General features: G+C 35.6%; 1 protein-coding gene and 1 non-coding gene across 2 annotated transcripts; both read left to right on the top strand.

Annotated features, from left to right (window-relative positions):
* Nucleotides 1-7,700: 7,700 nt before the first annotated feature.
* On the top strand, nt 7,701-7,808 carry LOC131174262 (small nucleolar RNA R71). Its single transcript, XR_009144510.1, has one exon. It is a non-coding gene; the product is annotated as a small nucleolar RNA R71 (small nucleolar RNA).
* Nucleotides 7,809-13,436: 5,628 nt separating this feature from the next.
* Nucleotides 13,437-14,039, top strand: LOC110641771 (repetitive proline-rich cell wall protein 1). Its single transcript, XM_021793608.2, has one exon. It carries the CDS (start codon nt 13,437-13,439, stop codon nt 14,037-14,039), a length of 603 nt encoding a protein of 200 aa, XP_021649300.2.
* Nucleotides 14,040-17,421: the final 3,382 nt, after the last annotated feature.

Raw genomic sequence — 17,421 nt, forward strand, 5'->3', positions numbered from 1 at the left:
CTCTGCAGGATTAAAACCAAAATGCTTGTCTATGACAGTTATGAGCCCACCCAAAACAATGTCACCTATGGATTTGGTGGCAATATGCAGCACATGCTCACAAAAGAAATAACCAGGAGAAACCTTAACTTTGTGAAATGCACACCATAACATAAATAGTTCATATTTCCCCACAGCACCAGAACTAGTCCCTCTGCCCAATATGGTGCTAGCAATCAGCCTATGAATAAACCTAAGTGCAGGGTCAAGTATTTGGGAGGTTTTTGATCTTCTAGCAGAGAAAGTTTGAGGTTGGTTTGTGATGATTCTCCAAAATTGGGCAGCATTCCAAATACCCTTGTTGGCTACCTCTACTCCAGTATGTGGCACTCGAAACAACCCATCAATTGCAAAACCAAAAATGCTATGAAATTGGTCCAATGATAGCTCTCTATTTTGCCCCAAGCATCTAAATTTCATAAGTGGCTTATGGTCTACATCATGCAATTTGAGGGTAGCAGAGAATGAAGAAATAAACTCTAAAACTAGAGTTGGATAAACTATCTCCTGCTTATGCACAAATTCCATCCAACCCATACCATCAAGATATGTAACTACATTGTCAAATAAACCAAGAGATTGTAGAGAATCAGCAGATATATACCTAGTGGGTTGTACCCTCCTATCCTTGAGTCACTTAAAAGCTGCTTTTTGAATTGTATCAGGAAGAGGCCAAGGTAGCTTTGATACATGTGAAGCTACCGAAATTGTCTTTTTGCTGGAAGAGGGTGTAGAGGCTGGAGCTTTTGGCTTTTTGGGTGGTGGTTCCGACAATGGGGTGGGTGGTTCTTTGCGTTTGGATAGAGGAGGGGCAGAGGACATGGGTCACACAGATTTTGACCAGATTTTTCGTTTGTACGTGGTTGGGGGAGGTGGTGGGGGTGTCGCTTGTGGAGGAGAATCGGGAGTGGGCGGTATCATTGACAATGGCGAGACTTCGAGAGGAGAAGCTAGACGGGAATGGGGAGGCGACTCCATTGCCGATGGTGAGGATGGAGAGATAAGGGTGGAAATGAAAATGCAGGGTGAAGTTTAGGGTTTATGCGGTGGAAATGCTAGTGGAGAAGAAGGGGAGAGGAAGGGATATGCGGGAATGAGTATTGTGAGAGAAGAAGGACAGTGAATAGGGTTTATCGGGGTGAAGGTGGGAAAGAAAAAATTTTTGCCGAAAGGAAAAAATTTGATTTAAACGGGTTTTGTAAAAGACTGCATAAGGGGAAAGTGCATGTGCATAGCTTATGCACCAGCTTATGCAAGTGTTGCCCTATTTTGAAGTTCAGAAAAATATGTCATGCAGAAGTGCATAGGCCATGCACGCTGCTTATGTAGGTCTCGGCAACTTTTGAAATTTGGGGAGTGAAGTCTTGCGGGAGTGCATAAGTTATGCACTCCCCTTATGCACCTCTCGGCGGATTTGGCTTTTCAGAGAATCGGGTCATGCAGAAGTGCATGGGTCATGCACTCTGCCCATGCAGATTTCGGCAACTTTTGAAATTTGGGTTGGTGGTCATGCAGATGTGCATAAGCTATGCACTCTGCTTATGCACTCTTCGGTGGGTTTTGAGATTCAGAGTGTGAGGTTATGCAGAAGTGCATAAGCTATGCACATTGCTTATGCATGTCTCGGCAGCTTTTGGAATTTTCGGATTTCTGGTCATGCAGAAGTGCATAAGTCATGCACTCTGCTTATGCACCCCTCGGCAGGTTTGGAATTTTTGGGTTTTTGGTTATGCAGAAGTGCATAAGTCATGCACTCTGCTTATGCACCCCTCGGCAGGTTTGGAGATTCAGAGTTTTTGGTCATGCGGGAGTGCATAAGTTATGCACTCCCCTTATGCAAACTTCGGCAGAGAGAGAAAATGAAGAATTGAAGTTATGCAAATGTGCATAGGTCATGCACTCTGCTTATGTAAGTTTCTAAAGATGTGAAATTTGACAAAATTAGGCTATGCAGAGTTGCATAAGCTATGCACTCTCCTTATGCACTTGCAATAAAGGTGAAAAATGGCAAGAATTGTGGTTATGCAGGATTGCATAAGCTATGCAGTTGCTTATGCACAATTCAACAAGATTAAGATTGCAATGGAACATGAATTGCAACTGTGAAAAATACCCTAAAATGAGGAAATATAATTCTATGAAGCATAAACCATGAGAATTTTCACCAAAAACACATCAATATATACAAAGTTCATCAAAAATGCATCACACAAGCATGTAGATATGGATCCTACATAAAAGACCTTTGAGAACTATGCCATTTTGACTCAAATTGAGCAAATCAACATTTAGCACATTAAAACTCAATAAAATCTGCATAAGGTTGCATCTATTCACAAATGATGAAATGAAGTCTCCAAGTTTTGCCAAGAAAATGCACCATACCTACCTTGAATCCTACAACCCAAAGAAGCTCAAAACTGCAAAAATGATTCACTTACCACCATATTAACATTATAATCATATATACTTAAAAGTCACACACCCAACCTCACCAAGAACATAAGCCATCTACTGCAGACACCCTCTTTGCTGCAAATTTCATTTTTCCTCTGCATAAACCAGATTGCAGCTCCTGCACAGATTATGCAGCAAAAACTTATCAGTTTTTGGGAGAGTTTGAAGGACAAAATTTTCAAGTTAAGGGTCACTCCCCCAACAGTTCACCAGCCTTTCTTCATTGAAATACATCTACAAGGGACAAGATTTAACAATGTCAAAAATTGAATTTGGGGAGATTTAAGATAAAAACTAAAGCAATGAAAATAAAAGTAAATTAGCAAAAGCAAAATAAAAGGACTTGGGATGCCTCCCAAGAGGGCTAATTTATAGTCCTTGGCTGGACTCTTCATGAATTTCACTGAAAAGAGGTAAGGGATTGGAGAGCTTGTAACAGCTTGCTCCCTTTATTGGGTCTCCAGTTATGTAATGCTTCAATCTATGCCCATTGACCTTAAAATTTCCAGATTTTTCACTCCAAATTTCAATTGGTCCATAAGGGAAAACCTTAGAAACTCTATATTGACCAGTCCACCTTGACTTGAGTTTTCCAGGGAACAATTTCAATCTTGAGTTGAACAACAAAACTGAGTCACCTTCTTTAAATTCCTTTTTCCTAAGGTGCTTATCATGCCAAACTTTAGTTCTTTCTTTGTAAATACGGGCACTTTCATAAGCATCCATCCTCAATTCCTCAAGCTCATTAAGTTGTAATAACCTTTTCTCACCAGCTTGCTTAAGATCAAAATTCAAGGTCTGAATGGCCCAATATGCTCTATGTTCTAGCTCCATAGGTAAATGACAAGACTTACCATACACCAACCTAAAGGGAGTAGTTCCTATAGGGGTTTTGTAGGCAGTCCTATATGCCCATAAAGCATCATCTAGTTTGATAGACCAATCTTTCCGAGAATTGTTCACTGTTTTCTCCAAAATATGCTTAAGCTCTCTGTTAGAAATTTCAACTTGTCCTGAAGTTTGAGGGTGGTATGGGGTAGCTATCTTGTGCACTACACCATACTTCCTCATTAAGCTCTCAAATTGCTTATTGCAAAAATGAGAACCCCCATCACTAATTATAGCCCTAGGAGCTCCAAATCTACTCAAGACAAATTTCTTCAAGAATTTCACTACCACTCTAGCATCATTAGTTGTAGTTGCAATAGCTTCCACCCACTTTGACACATAGTCAACCCCAACTAAGATGTATCTATTACCATATGAAGGAGGAAATGGCCCCATAAAATCTATTCCCCAGACATCAAATAATTCTACTTCAAGAATACCATTTAGGGGCATTTGATCTCTTTTTGACAAGTTTCCACTCCTTTGACATTTATCACATTCCAACACAAATTTCCTCACATCCTTAAAAAGATTTGGCCAAAAGAAACCAGCTTGCAAAATTTTACTAGCTGTTTTAGAGATTCCAAAATGTCCTCCATAATCAGAAGCATGGCAATGATGTATAATACTCTGTGTCTCTTCATCAGGAATACATCTTCTAATTAGACCATCACAGCATCTCCTAAAGAGTAAAGGGTCATCCCATCTATAAAACTTCACCTCATGCAAAAACTTTTTCTTTTGTTGCCATGTCATACCTAGGGGTAAAACTCCACAAGATAGATAATTCACAAAGTCTGCATACCAAGGTAGTTTAGCAACAAGAGAGAAAAGTTGTTCATCCAAGAAAAACTCATCAATAGGGATTTCATCCAATTCTTCATCATTCAATTTCAACCTACTAAGATTATCAGCAACTACATTTTCAGCTCCCTTCTTATCTCTAATCTCCAAATCAAACTCTTGTAACATCAGAATCCACCTAATGAGTCTAGGTTTAGCCTCCTTTTTATGGAGCAAATACCTAATGGCTGCGTGATCTGAAAATATAACCACCTTTGAGTCAATAATGTAAGGTCTGAATTTTTCCAATGCAAAGACAATTGCTAAAAATTCCTTTTCAGTTGTTGCATAATTTGTTTGAGCCTCATCCAGTGTTCTACTAGCATAATAAATAGCATAAGCCTTTTTGTCCTTTCTTTGACCAAGAACAGCCCCAATTGCATAGTTGCTAGCATCACACATAATTTCAAAAGGTAGGCTCCAATCAGGTGGTTGCATGATTGGTGCAGTGATAAGAGCTTGCTTCAACCTGCAAAAGGCATCCAAACACTCTTGGTCAAATACAAATGGTGTGTCATTACTTAACAAATTAGACAAAGGTTTGGCTATTTTAGAAAAATCCTTGATAAAGCGTCAGAGAACCCGCATGTCCTAGGAAACTTCGAATTCCTTTGACATTGGTAGGAGGAGCCATCTTCTCTATCACTTCAACCTTGGCTTTATCAACCTCTATTCCTCTGTTAGACACCAAATGTCCAAGCACTATCCCTTCCTGAACCATGAAATGACACTTTTTCCGCTTTAACACAAGGTCGATTCGCACATCGCAAAACTTTAGAAAGGTTAGCCAAGCATATATCAAATGAAGATCCATAAACAGAAAAATCGTCCATAAAAACCTCCATTATGTCTTCAATGAAATCTGAGAAGATTGCCATCATGCACCTTTAAAAAGTGGCTGGTGCATTACATAACCCAAATGGCATCCTCCTATAAGCAAAGGTTCCATATGGACAAGTAAAAGTGGTTTTCTCTTGATCATTTGGATGGATAGGGATTTGAAAAAAACCTGAATATCCATCTAAATAGCAAAAGTAAGAATGCCTAGCTAGTCTTTCCAACATTTGATCAATGAAGGGAAGAGGAAAATGATCTTTTCTAGTGGCAACATTTAATTTTCTGTAATCTATGCACATCCGCCAACTAGTCACCGTTCTAGTGGGAATTAATTCATTATTTTCATTTTTGACCACTGTCATTCCACCCTTTTTGGGACAACATGTACTGGGCTAACCCAAGTACTGTCTGAGATGGGATATATGATCCCTGCATCAAGCAACTTCAAAATTTCCTTTTTAACAACTTCTTTCATATTTGGGTTCAACCTCCTCTGATGTTCAATAGATGGTTTACAATTTTCTTCCAAACTGATTCTATGCATGCAAAAGTGTGGGCTTATTCCCTTAATGTCATCTATGGTGTATCCCAAAACTTTCCTAAATTGACTCAACACTCTTAACAACTTATCAGCCTCTAAAGTACTCAAATTTGCATTTACAATTACTGGATAAGTGTTATTGGTGCCAAGAAATTCATACACAGTGAGAAGGAAGTTGCTTAAGTTCTACCTTAGGTGCATCTTCTTCCTTGAATGATGGTTGCTTAAATTCGACTTTTTCCTTTTGTGTGAGTTGAAAAACTGGAGCAGAAATGAATGGTGGACTTCCCTCTAAGTGTTGAGCATATGCAGCTACATGAGGGTTGTCATAGTCTATGCCTCCTCCATGAACCAAAAAATTTTCAAGTGGATCTTCTGGATATTTCTTTCTGAAGTGTTCTTCAACCAGCTCATCAATAATATCAACTCTCAAGCAAGTATCAGCTTCAGAATGATGCTTTTTCATAGTGTTATTAATATTAAAAACCAATTGCTCTTCACCAACCCTAAGAGTCAGCTTTTCTCCCTACTTCAATCAATGCTCCTGCTGTAGCTAGAAAGGGTCTTCCCAAGATAATTGGGATATTAAAATCTTCCTCCATGTCCAAGATGACAAAGTCAACAGGTATGTAGAACTTCCCAACCTTCAGAGGCACATTCTCCAAAATCCCTTCAGGATACTTAATTGACCTGTCAGTTAACTGAAGAGAAATGTGGGTTGGTTTAAGATCTCCCATATTGAGCTTCTCATAAATGGAAAGGGGCATAAGGCTAACACTAGCCCCTAAATCACATAAAGCTTTTGTAGAACATGATTCCCCTATGTGGCATGGAATTGAAAAACTCCCTGGATCCTTGAGCTTTGGGGGAAGTTTCCTTTGAAGGATAGCACTACATTCTTCTGTCAAAGCTACAGTTTCATCATCTTCAAGTTTCCTCTTGTTTGAGAGAATTTCTTTCAAGAATTTTGCATAAGAGGGCATTTGTGAAAGAGCATCAACAAACGGCACATTTATGTAAAGCTTCTTCAAAACCTCTAAGAACTTCCCAAATTGCTTATCAAGCTTGGCTTTGTGAAATCTTTATGGAAAGGGAAGTTGTGGCTTGTAGGGTTCAGGAGGTATATATTTTTCTTCCTTCTCTTCAAATTCCTCTTTACATTTTTCTGCACTCTCTTGTTTTTCACTCTCATCAGTTCCTTTCTCATTTTCTCTCTTCTCACTGTTTTCACTCTTCTCATCATTTATAACTTTCCCACTTCTTAAAGTAATAGCTTGACACTGCTCTCTTGGGTTTTCTGGTTGACTTGGAAGTTTTCCAAAAGATTTAGCACCTAAGGAAGATGCTTGTTGTACAATCTGGTTTTCCAAAGATTCCGTTGTGTGTTTGCATCTGCTCCACCTTGCTTTCATCTCTCTCATCTCCTCATCATGCTTATTTTGGTTAGTAAGAATCATTGCAATAAAGCTTCATGGTGGAATTTCGTTCTTCTTTGTTTTGGTGGAGGGTTCATATTTTTCTGCTGAAAATTAGGCAGTGGTTGCCTATTTTGCTGATATGGAACTCCTTGTTGCTGATGTGGTTGAAAATTCTGATTTTGAACTTGATTTTGCTGATTTCCCCATGAAAAGTTGGGATGATTCCTCCAATTTGGATTGTAAGTTTGAGAATAAGAATTCCCCATTTGTTTGTTTCCATATTTACCAACATATGCTACTTGTTCTCCATAATCTACTCCACGGTGGTAGTTTCCTCTGCATAAGCCACTTGTTGTGAACTTCCGGTGATGATGATGAACTAACCAACATACTCAGATCTTCCATCTTCTTAGCAAGGACATTTGTAAGTGCATCAAACTTTGCATTAATCATGTTGAATGGATCAAGATCATACATTCCAAAGACTTGCCTTTTTGAGTTGGAGTGGTCCTCTTGGACTACTCCAAAGATGAGTATTCTTTGCAATTTTCTCCAATAGCTCATAAGCTTCATCTTCATGCTTCATAATAAATTCCCCTCCTGTTTGAGCATCAATAATCCCTCTGATTGCAGGAGTGACATTTGTGTAAAAATTCTGATTTATCATCCATTTTGGAATGGCATGATGTGGGCATAATCTCTCTAATTCCTTCCATCTCATCCATGACTCATATAAAGTTTCATCTTCTCTTGGTCTGAAAGCTGTCATTTGATTCCTCAACTCTTGAGTTTTTCCAGGTGGAAAATATTGTGCAAGAAATGCATCAGTGAGTTGCTCCCAATTTGTAATGGAGTTGTGAGGTAAAGAGTCAAGCCAATCCAATGCTCTATCTTTCAAAGAGAATGGGAATAGCTTCAATCTTGCTACATCATCTAACACTCCAGGTTGTTTTTTCATGTCACAAATCATAGCAAACTTCTTCAGATGAGTATGTGGATTTTCAGAAGGATGCCCTCCAAATTGAGAATTCTGAATCATTTGAAGGACTCCAAAATCCATCTTGTAACTATTTGCATCAATTCTTGGTCTTGCTATACTCTCTCTCAAGTCATCAAAACGTGGAAAAGCATGATTCATCATACTTCCCCTAGGCACGTTTGCATTAACAACTTCTTCTCCTTGGGCTTCATTTTCATTGTTTTGACCATTTCCAGCATTACCAACACCAATTCTAATTCTTTCATCAGCCATGTCTGCTTCTAATTCAGTTTCTCTCAAAGCTTCTTTCCTTCTTCTGGTTTCTTTCTTGTTGGCTTTACAAAATTTCTCAATTTCAGGATTGAACAATAAGGATGTGTCACTTGTGCTTCTAGCTCTTCTCATAAAAGGTTAAAAGTACCTAAAAAAAAGAACAAACAAACACAAAATGAAAATATAACAAAAATAAAACTATAAACAACTAAAATAATCAAGAATTCAATCTTAAACAAACAACTCCCCGGCAACGGCGCCAAAAACTTGATGTGGCCCAACCGCAAGTGCACGGGTCGTACAAATGTCTGAGAAAGATATCGTTCCCATGAGGAGTTGTGTTAATGATTGAATTTTTGATATAAAAAGTTGACTAAATTGAACTATTCTTGAAATTAAGGTAACAAATTGATGGGTATTTGAGTATGAAATCTATATGATCAAAATTAATAATCTATCCAACAATGTGTTAATTAAACTAAAATTGCATCAAATTGAAAGAAGCAAGTTGAAATATGGCAAGATTTTAAAATGGCAAGCAATTAAATTCAATTGAAAATTAGCAATGGTAAAAAGGTGATTCCGGAGTTCGGGATTTCATATTCGAGCTATTTTGGGATTTTAAATTGGTTATCCAATCTCATGAAACTTATGGGTTTTAAGGAGATTAATTCTTAAATCCTTTGAATTCCCTTTCGAGTGAGACAAAGAGTGCCTTAATCAATCTAATCCTACTTTCATGGACTTAGAGTTAATTAAGACCCATTAAGTTCTTTAATTAATCTGTGAATCCTCTTAATCCTTAGCCTATTTCTAGGTCTAAGTTAATTAAGTCCAATTTCTTGATTATCTATCACAGGGCCTTCTCCTTTCGGTGCTTCAACCATGGATTAAGAACATCACTTAATGGGATCCTACACTAAGCATGTCATTAAGCACACAAGAAATGAATAAAACTCATTAAGACCACAAAATATGGATTACCCAATCAAAATCCATAAAATATCTCAAATATTACAACCCTTACTCCAGAATCAAAAGTAAAACTACTCACTATCCATAATGCTTACAAGATATAATGAGTTTAAATGGAAATAAAGCTTTAATCTAAGCTAAGGAATAAGAAATTAAACACTAGAAATGTAAAAAAATTGTAAGGAAAGAAAGAAATCTTGGTTGAAAATGGTGTGGAAGGTGAAAGTGACTCTTCAAATTCTGCCTCTCTTCTCCTTTCCTTTTCTGCTCCTTTTTTTGCTCTCCCTCTAAAATGGGAAAATGAGATTATTTATAGTATTTTTCTGACATGGAGCCCTAAAATGGTATGTTCTAGGAGGAATTATCTGAGGGAATCTTCTGCCAGCTCATTAATGAACTCTTTATGGGACTGCATAAGTGGACTGCATAAGTTATGCAGTCCCTTATGCGATTTTAGTGATCTCGTTCACTTATGCGAAACTGCATGACTTGGTGCATAGGCTATGCACAATTCCGTGAAGGTGCATAAGGGAGGCGAGAATGTGCATAAGCTATGCAGTCTTCTTATGCACATTTCGGCAGGTATTGGAACAGTGATTTTTCTCCTTATGCAGATCTGCATAGCTTATGCGGCAAGTTATGCACAATTTGGTCAATGCATATTTCAGCTTGAAAACTTGTTTTTGACATCTTTGGCTGTAGAAGTCACTCCTCAGTGGATAAATTTCTCTTCAGTCCTTCAAAAACACCATTTTTCCTACAAAACAAAGTAAAAATTACAAATTAATCCAAAATCGACAATTATGAAAAACTAACTAATTAACTAATGAAATTAGCTAAAAATGACTAATAATCAAATAAAATGGCTATGAAATTAAACCTAAATAATTATGCAAAATATATGCATCACTATCCCACGTTCACAAGCAAATAAGAGTGAAGTTGACTAATAAAATCAATTAAAATAAAAGAATATTCTCACCAAACATTGGTCTTGTAAGAAACAATATAGCACAAATGGAAGATGGAGCTTATTAACAGATAGTGAATATCATTCCCAACAACGTGCAGTTTGGTAAGAAAGCGAGTTATTTAATAAAGCAACAAATATCAAACTTTTAATAATAATAATAATAATAATAATAATAATAATAATAATAATAATAATAATAATAATAAATGGGATTCATCGTCAAACATATGCAAAGTCGAAAGATTATCAGTTGCAACATTATGATCTTTAAACATGGGTTTCTGGTTAAATGACCATATATAACCATGTGGCAAGTTGAGCATGAGACTCCAGAAACAAGATTACTACCAATAACAGAGATACTAGATCGATATAGCAAGGCCATGTACCTTGAGAATTTACGCAAGTGCCTCACTTCATTCTGAAACCAAGCAGGATATGAGTTCTCCTACAGGCAATATAAACGTTGGAAACCCAAACAACCATTTCTCATCCAAACTACTAATCTAAAGAACTCCTCAATATTATATTCTTATCGGGTTGGTAACTTAAAATTTTCTTTGGGTTCAGAAAGTCCTGATAAGAAACTCGGTGGTTCTAATGAGTTTCTTTTTAGTTGCAATTTTCAAATGTGCATGTGAAATAGCTTTGTATATTAGGAAAGCCTACTCGGTTAAGCATAGAAAGTCACATGTTCCCATATGCCCGCAGCTAGTCTAGTATAGCACATTCTATGTGTGAAATCAAGAAATAGATCAGTAAAGGGCAATTTTCAACTATCAAACATTCTAGTGTATGACAACAAAGTGGGAATAAGAACTGCAGAAAAAGAAAAAAATTATTTTGCATAATATAAAATTACCACTATCCAATTGTTCGATCCATTAAAAGATCACATTTGGTAAGATGGCGGTTAAACTTTTTAGCGATTTTGCTCTGCTTCTTTGTCCTGATGTGGCTTTGATCTATTGCTTATTAAAAAAACAAATGGAAAAAGAAAAAGCAACTGTTAAAGACGCAAAGCCAACAGAACCTTGGCTCTAAAAACTTCTTTTCTGCTCGGAATCGTATCTTGCCCAATTTTCTGTTAAAAGACGCAAAGCCAATACACTTTTTAATGCAATTGTGCAATTAAAAAAAAAAAATCGTAGAACAAATATGTCTAACACGTTCCTGGTAGTGTTACTCATAGGTGAGGTAAGAGATTTAATAAACATATTGTAAAAAGAATTTCATCATCATCATCATCGACCTCGGTACTATCATGAATTTCATCAGACTATAATGAATAAACATCTCATAGCATAATTAAACATTATTATTCAAGGAATTTGATCGTCCGTTCTGTATGTTCTTGTGCCTAAGAAGCAACGTATTGCAAAAGGCTCACTGATATGATCACTTTGGGCTGCGCGCTGTTACTATAGTTCAATCAATTTTTTTTTTTGACAAGTAGTTCTGTTATTTTTAAAAGGCTGAATATATATTTTTACTCTTGAATTTTATTAAAATAATCTTATGACATCCTAAACTTTTAAAATATCCAATAACAAATCTTAATTCTTATAAACATCCCCTGATATATTTCAACTTCTGTAAAACTGAAATTAAGATACCATTCGATATGTAGATATGATAATTTACTGACTAGAATTTAAAAGATACCGTTTACAGGAATTAAAGTGTGTCATTCGATATTTTAAAAATTCATAATATTACAAGGATTTTTTTAGTAAAGTTTAGGAGTAAAAATGTGTATTCAACCTTTTTAAAACTTGTCTATACCATAAACGCGAACATTAGTGTATAATCTTCCAAAACCAATGGATGGCCGAGATTATCTGTAATAATATTTGATTTTTTTTATTAATGTTAAGAATAATTTTAATAATTTGACATTTTTTTTAACATCGAAAGTATTTTTAATATATCAATACTTTTGATTATCATTAAAAATATATTTAATATGTTGATATTTTTTATCAATGTCAGTAAATCAAAGACGTAAATTGAAGAGTCAGAGAAGGCAGGAGCTGAATTAAATTGTATATTTCAAATTTGATACATGCAGAAACAAGAATATTAATCACATAAGCGTTCCATGATCAGGAACCATTGTAGTGGGATTACCCTCAAAGTAAAGAGTAACGTCCCCAGTGGTGGCAGAAGCTTTGAGGAAAAAGCTCACCTGGCAACTCTTTTGAAGCAGAGCTGCTGCAATGAACAGAAACTTGCGATATATGCTGGCAAATAGCATCAATCATATAAGAATTAAAAGTTCACCAATGAAATAATTTTCAATTTCAGAGCATTTGACCATAAAGCCACATCAAAAGTTCACCAAATTAATGCCAATACATTCTCATGAAATTAGGGAGAAAAGGAAACAACAAAAATGATTTTAACTTCAGTAAGATTGTTAAATGCAAACACAGTGCAAGCTCAGTGAGATGTAATAACGCAATAGAAATTAAATAATATGAAATTCATATTACGGTCCATTGCATGTTGCCAAACAGGCACTAATAGAGTGATAGGTGAATGACCAACTACATGGAGACAGGTAGTGCAAGGAATGCTGAATTTGGATGCATACGTTTCATCCAGAATTTTTCCGCCAAGCCCGGGACAGTGTAAGAAAAATGCCATAGCAATTTGGAATTATTCTATGGTTCTACCACAAGGCAGTTTTTTCCAATCATAGAAGACAAAGATCATCTGAAGTCTGCAGGGAAATCTGAAGACAAAGATCAATTGAAATTAATTAAGGGTCTTCCTAATCTTTTAACTTTTCCCAATTTTTCAGCTTTTTATACTCAATGGGACCCAAATTCGGTTATCACATTAATGCCTCAACAACCAAAACTTAGAAACCTATTTTGAAAAACAGTGACGGAAAGTGTGAAACTTTTACCCCATAGAACTGAGACAAATATAAAAGGAGAAATTATATTGTGAAACAGTGATACTATGTCGGCACTTCACCTGAAATGGCAACAAATATATAATTATAGTTATTGAAATTTAAAAAAAATAACTACTTTGATAGTTACAATTTTTTGGGACTCATTATGTATATATATTTTTTAGTCATTAATTTGTCATTTCATATAAGCTATCCTAATAATCCATATAGTATATAATTTCTCAAATTTCTCCTATAAAAAGGCATCCGTTTTTCATTTCTTACGCAGCAACATCGGAAGCCTAAAGATGCAGGCAATCTTGCTGGTACTGTTCGTCGGAGTAGCTTGTGTAGCTACTCCCACTCTCGCTGATTACGAGCAAAAATATGAGCTTTCTAAGCCACACGTTCCTGTCTATGAACCTTTCACCTTCAAGAAACCACCACTCAAGCCCCACACGGTGAAGAAGCCACCAGTTTACAAGCCATTCCCTAAACCCGAGCCACCAATTTACAAGCCCCCCAAGGAGAAGCCACCATTTTATAAACCACCAACTCTACCTCCACCAATTTACAAGCCCCCTAAGGTGAAGCCACCAGTTTATAAACCACCAACTCTACCTCCACCAATTTACAAGCCCCCTAAGGTGAAGCCACCAGTTTATAAACCACCAACTCTACCTCCACCAATTTACAAGCCCCCTAACGTGAAGCCACCAGTTCACAAGCCACTGCCACCTTATGGCCACTATCCAGGACATCCTCCAGTAGAAAATACTGAACTTTACAAGCCACCTCGGAAAATGTTCCCTCCTCCAATTCCTTATAAAATTTCCCCACCTTACGAGAAGCCCCCAACACCCTACAAGCCACCCTACAAGCCCTCATCTCCTATCCATCCAAACAAATGACTTAAAATGGATCTATTTTAGTATTTACAAATAAGTGGTGCTGCAAGTGCTTATCTCATCTTGTATGCCATATGCATCAGTTGCTACAACTGAGGAATGCTTAGTTATGCTGTCTTTTGTAATTTATGAGCATATCCTAATTTCTATATTACATGTAAGGCAGCCAATGTCACTTGTATTAATATTTCTTATACACTATTTCTATCTATTTTTATTTATCGTATTTATATTTTCTTCTGTTTAAAATTATATATCACATTTAAAAAATTAAGAAATATTAATTTTTTTAATTTTACTTTTTATTTGTATTAAATATAATAAATATTTATATAAGAAGTAATTAAGTAAAATAAAGGTTAATTTAATTATTACTAATATATTTTTATAGAAATGAGATTTTTTTTATAAACTTCATAAAAAAGGAGGTTATCCAATTTTTTTCTTGATTATTGTGTAAAGCTCAAATATGATAAATAAAAATAGACAAAAATAATATATACGAGAAAGAGAGAGAGAGAACGTGCTAATATGATAATTTTAATTTGCTAAGTAGCTGGTTGCAGCACAAATTTTAGACGTAAATGATTAGATATTCATTTGTCGCAATATAATGTTTGGGTAAGTCTAATTTCAACAAAATATTCAATTATGGGGTTAAAAAGGCCCATAAATCTCTGTTGCTGTCATCAAATAGACCTTTCGAGACCTTAAAAATGTGATCTAAATGACTTCAGCCGACAATTTTGATTTTGTGTTGAGTGTTGTTTTCCATCCAATTTTCAAGATCTATCTACCCATATTAATGTATAAAAATTAATTCATAAATATCTCTATTTTTTTTTATAAATGATATATTTTATTAATTAAAAACCAGAAAAACTTTAGTATAAATTTGTCCACATAAATTTTGGTAAATAAATCGACTCTTACACTTAATTTAAGACAAGACATGTATGTTAAGTGAAAAAACAATGAATATTTGATACACAATACAAAACTAAAGATAATAGGATAGCAACAAAAAGACCAAACATGATAGTTCAACAGGATAAATACAAATATTAGCAGTAAAATACTATATCCTAGGAGAAAGCGATAAAGTCTTCAGAATGATTCAGCTCTTGCTTTGCTAGAGAGTTTGCGATTGAATTTCCCTCCCAAAGAGTATGTGTTACTTGCACCGGAGGCAAAGCATTCATGAAGACTGACATCTCGTTAATGACTGAGGATAATCTCCAAGGTGCTAAGGCAGGATTCAGTACTCAGGAGACTGCAACTTGCGAGTCAGACTCCAAGATAATGGATAAGAGGGCACTAAACAGGGACGACGAAGTTACAAACATCTCCAACGCTTCGCGAATGGCATATAATTCTGCGGCATTGGAGTCTAAGCATCCTATAGGACAAGAGAAGATGCAACAAAAATGGCCATCAGAATTACGAAGAACTCCACCGGCACTGACCATAAGGTTCGTAGTTGAAAAGGGAAAGTTTTCTTGAATAGTCTTCATCCACATATACGGACAGGTGGTGAAGAATTATGGTGCTGAGGTCCATTGTTAAGTGAACTTTCCCATTAAAAATTGAACCATTCCTTGCCAACCAGAGCCACCATATTATGGCGTAAAACAAATTCAACCAAAATCCTTTTTTTTTTTTTTTTTGTGAAATCACAAAATATCCCCTTCTCTCTCTCCCTCTCTCTCTCTCTCTATATATAAAGTTTATCTACCGATTCAAGTACAACCCATTATCCATTTAAGCCTCTCCACCTCTTTATTTTGAAACAATAATTTTACCGTTTTCTAAGAGCTCAAAGTATATTAACGTTTATATTTTACTAAACAGGATTAGCCTAGCTGAAATAATTAAAAACACACTTAGGTGGAGAGATTGAGATCTTATTACTTTTTAATGATGATTTGACGAAGAAACTCATGTCACGTGCCAAGCATTCAAATTGTTCCCCACAATGTATGTCCTGCATCTAACTATGATTTGTAACATTAAATTGCACATCAATTTTGGTCCACAAGAGGATATTCTCTTATCCTAATGCCAACTCTTCCTTGCATTAATCAAAACCCAACAAAGAATTGGTTTGGTTAGTTGCAATTATTAAATCAATAAAATTACTAGCTTTCCCCAGCAGATGTTAGCACAGTACTGTGTGTGAATAAGAGGACTAAAATATACCGAGAAAAGGCAAATCCTGAAAACAAAAATGAGAAAGGCTCGAGATATTTACCTCCTTTTTTTTTACGATTCACATACAGATTCCGATTCTGAACTTTGCTTCCCAGTTCATTAATCAGAATATATAGCAGGAAAATACTGACACTGATGGAAAGAATGTTTCACTGGTAATCGATAAGCAAACCAGAGGAATCTTTTCAATAACAATAACTAGAACGTGTATAAATGGTACAAGTAAACTACTTCAGCTATAATTTATGCAATTTCAGCTTAAAACCAGAACATAGTTGTTGACCCCGTATAGTTCAAAATGAGCATTGATTTTGATGATAACAAAACTCAAACAGAATCTATCTAACCCAACTTTAAGTGATGTGTAGATTCCTTCTCTTATTCATAAAGAATTTTTGAAGTTGCATCTAAGGAGGAAGAATACTCAAAGGCATCCCAAGACAAATTCAAAGTGAGAAAAGAACGAAAATATGAAAGCCAAGATTCTAAGTAAAGGTATGAAAGTCATAAAGTTAGAGATTGAGTCTTAAGTCTTATAAGAAAAAAATAGATGAGAATTTAGTTGAATGGAGCTCAAAAATGAAACTTTATTTTCTGATTACTTTTTCTCATCATGATCTTGGATACTGCTACTGGAACTTATTTTTCTTAAGGTCTAAAATTGTTTTTACAAGTTGAGACATGCAGCTGTTGATTTAGTTTGCTAAAATATTAGTTTGCTAATGTGTTTGCTAAAAAATTAGTTTACTAACCAGTTTACTACTGTTGCCAAAATTTCATTAGTTTGCTAAATGATCAGAGCTGCTCAACTTCGCACAAAAAGACAAAATAACGGCCATTTTGTATTGAGCAGTGTGTATAACGTTTCAAAAAGATTTCAAACGGTCTAAAATGATTTGGAACTATAAATACACCTTCTTTACTTCATTTTTAGTTTGATGAAAGCTAACATTTGAACTCCAACTTTGATTTTTTATTCATTGCTTTCGTTCAAAAGCTTTAAAATTTTTGAGCTACCATTGGCAAATCAACTCATCTCTTCTTTATAGTTTGATTTGTATTGAGTAAGAGTGAGTGTAAAAACATTAAGTTGCATTTAAGAGAGGTTGTACAAGCACCTATTGAAACTTGAGAGTGTGAGTGCTTGAGATAGCACTTGTGAAGGTTTCAAGCT

Source organism: Hevea brasiliensis, chromosome 15 (genome assembly GCF_030052815.1).
Source record: "Hevea brasiliensis isolate MT/VB/25A 57/8 chromosome 15, ASM3005281v1, whole genome shotgun sequence".
NCBI classification, from domain to species: domain Eukaryota; kingdom Viridiplantae; phylum Streptophyta; class Magnoliopsida; order Malpighiales; family Euphorbiaceae; genus Hevea; species Hevea brasiliensis.